The 2,500-nt window shown below is 51.5% G+C and overlaps 1 protein-coding gene and 1 non-coding gene across 2 annotated transcripts in view; one reads left to right on the top strand and one right to left on the bottom strand.

The window, feature by feature from the left end:
• Positions 1 to 1,400, top strand: part of LOC114583445 (histone H3-like) — a 1,528-nt gene extending 128 nt beyond the window's left edge. The window contains exon 2 of the mRNA XM_077918014.1: positions 805 to 1,400. Within this exon, the coding sequence (XP_077774140.1) occupies positions 805 to 1,312 (508 nt within the window). The 3' untranslated portion in view covers positions 1,313 to 1,400. The remainder of the gene's footprint in view (positions 1 to 804) is intronic.
• TRNAL-AAG (transfer RNA leucine (anticodon AAG)) lies at positions 157 to 238 on the bottom strand. The gene has a single exon. It is a non-coding gene; the product is annotated as a tRNA-Leu (tRNA).
• Positions 1,401 to 2,500: the final 1,100 nt, after the last annotated feature.

Here is a 2,500-nt window from a genome sequence, read left to right as displayed (position 1 = left end):
CACCACTGCCTGCCACGTGGGCCTTGGAAGCTTGCGCAGAAGAGAATGTGGACCTCGAGCTGAAAAAAAAATATCCCCCCCCCCTCCTCCTGCACTGTGTGATTCTAATAAATATTTTACATCAAATTAAGACGAAGCGGGTGGAAAAAACGAAGTTGGCAGCGGTGGGATTCGAACCCACGCCCCCGAAGAGACTGGAGCCTTAATCCAGCGCCTTAGACCGCTCGGCCACGCTACCTCCGACGTATGGGTTTACGGGGAATAGTGTGAACAATGCTTTCCCACCTCCTCATTCCTGTTGTACAGTATTTTTGTTTCGCCAATTTATTTAATCAATCCGCTGATTGCTGAAGGTGGCCTGCATGAAGCACAACTACACGATGATCAGTTGCACTATTAACTGATTGCTCTAGTGATGAGATACTGAAAAGGTTTCAGCATCTTGAGGCTTTGAATCAGCGGGGTTAAGCGAGAGACCCTCGCTCCTGGAATTAATAAAGGGAGCTGCGTCTGAAACTCTAAGAGAGTTGTTGGTAAGCTCTACAGCACGCCACGGGGGGGGGGGCAACACTGAATCAAGTAAATCAATAAAAAGACTTAACTAAATGAGGTTCTGCCCCCCTAAACATAAAGCCTGCCCCACACCCAAAAATCCTGCCTACGCCAATACCGCGCGCCAAAGCAGCATCAGGAACAGGAAGGAGACGTGGAGGCAGAGAGGAAGCAGGCTGAAGTCGCGCGGGAAATTCAAATACTATAGCGTGCGGGGGAGAGAAGGAACTTTTGCTGTCCTCAGCCAATCAGGAAAGAGCGAACTGCCTATAAACAACTAGAAAATGACCTCAACCCTTTCCAGCCTTTCCTTGTCCAGGGACCTGTTTCAAGGTTTCGTAAGAGCGAGGTGGCCCGCACGAAGCAGACGGCTCGCAAGTCGACTGGCGGGAAGGCGCCTCGCAAGCAGCTGGCGACCAAAGCCGCCCGCAAGAGCGCGCCGGCCACGGGCGGAGTGAAGAAGCCTCACCGCTACCGGCCGGGCACCGTGGCGCTGCGCGAGATCCGCCGCTACCAGAAGTCGACGGAGCTGCTGATCCGCAAGCTGCCTTTCCAGCGCCTGGTGCGCGAGATCGCGCAGGACTTCAAGACGGACCTGCGCTTCCAGAGCTCGGCCGTGATGGCTCTGCAGGAGGCGAGCGAGGCTTACCTGGTGGGCCTGTTCGAGGACACCAACCTGTGCGCCATCCACGCCAAGCGCGTCACCATCATGCCCAAGGACATCCAGCTCGCCAGGCGCATCCGCGGAGAGAGGGCCTGAGAGGCAACGCTGGGAAGACAGCCCCATCCCCCCAAAGGCTCATGGAAGAGCTGGAATTTACTGATTATTTTCCACCATTAGCCACTCCTGTAGGCTTCTGGGCCAGTGCCTTTTTCTTGCGCTCCAAGGTGGAGGCCTGGTCCTTGCTAAGCCTGAAGGAGCCCAAGGTGCCTGTGCTGTTGCTCTGCACCAGCATCCCCTGGCTGTTCTTGTCCACATCGTAGCCGCCTGCCACCAGCACCTTATGGAGGGCAGCCAGGAACACCCTGTGGCGCTCCTTGCAGGTCGAAGCCACCTGGACCAGCAGCTCCATCATGCTGGGGCTGGAGGGCTTAGATGCACCCCCTGACACTGCTTCTTGCCCTCCACTATGACACAATTTCATTCAGCCCAGCTACGCCTAACTGCCCATATCCAAGATGAAGCCAAAGAGCTGTGACGCTGGCCTTTCTGACACCAGGGTTGACTTGTCCAAGGGAAACTGTTCCCCATTGAGATGGTCAGTCTGTCAGCAGTGCAGTCAATGTGGGTTTGAAAAGTGCTAGTCTCACTGTCAAAATGCACCAAATTCTTGGTCTGTTTGCAAAGAATTAAAATCTTGGTGACGGTGATTTAGTGCAGCAATATTTTGCAAGGTTGAACACAAATACAATTCGTTGCCTCCCCCCATAACTCTCCAACATGACCTTGCAGAAGCCCTATCTCTGCTATCAAACATAAATTTCTAAACTAATTCGGACCTCCGGAACGAATTAAGTACTTAACCCGAAGTATCACTGTACTTAATTTGTTCTGGAGGTCTGTTCTTAACCTGAAATAGTTCTTAACCTGAAGCACCGCTTTAGCTAATGGGGCCTCCTGCTGCTGCCACGCCACCAGAGCACAAATTTCTGTTCTCATCCTGAAGCAAAGTTTTTAACCTGAAGCACTATTTCTGGGTTAGCAAAGTCTGTAACCTGAAGCGTATGTAACCCGAGGTACCACTGTATACAGCAATACTGTAATCCTTATAAAACCCATGTAAAGGTTACAATGCAAGGCTATGTCAGTAGTGTATTATTATTTGTGGGAATGTTGTGGGTAGCAGGAGAGGATATATTGATTAAATATTATCCTTCCTAACTAAGGCCAGTGAGTTTTTATTCATACAGCAGAGTACATTCCACTCTTTACACAGCTGGAAGCTAG

Source organism: Podarcis muralis, chromosome 13, assembly GCF_964188315.1.
Source record: "Podarcis muralis chromosome 13, rPodMur119.hap1.1, whole genome shotgun sequence".
Taxonomy (NCBI): domain Eukaryota; kingdom Metazoa; phylum Chordata; class Lepidosauria; order Squamata; family Lacertidae; genus Podarcis; species Podarcis muralis.
Note: the sequence above shows the minus strand (reverse complement) of the source record. Positions and strands in the feature narration are given on the sequence as shown.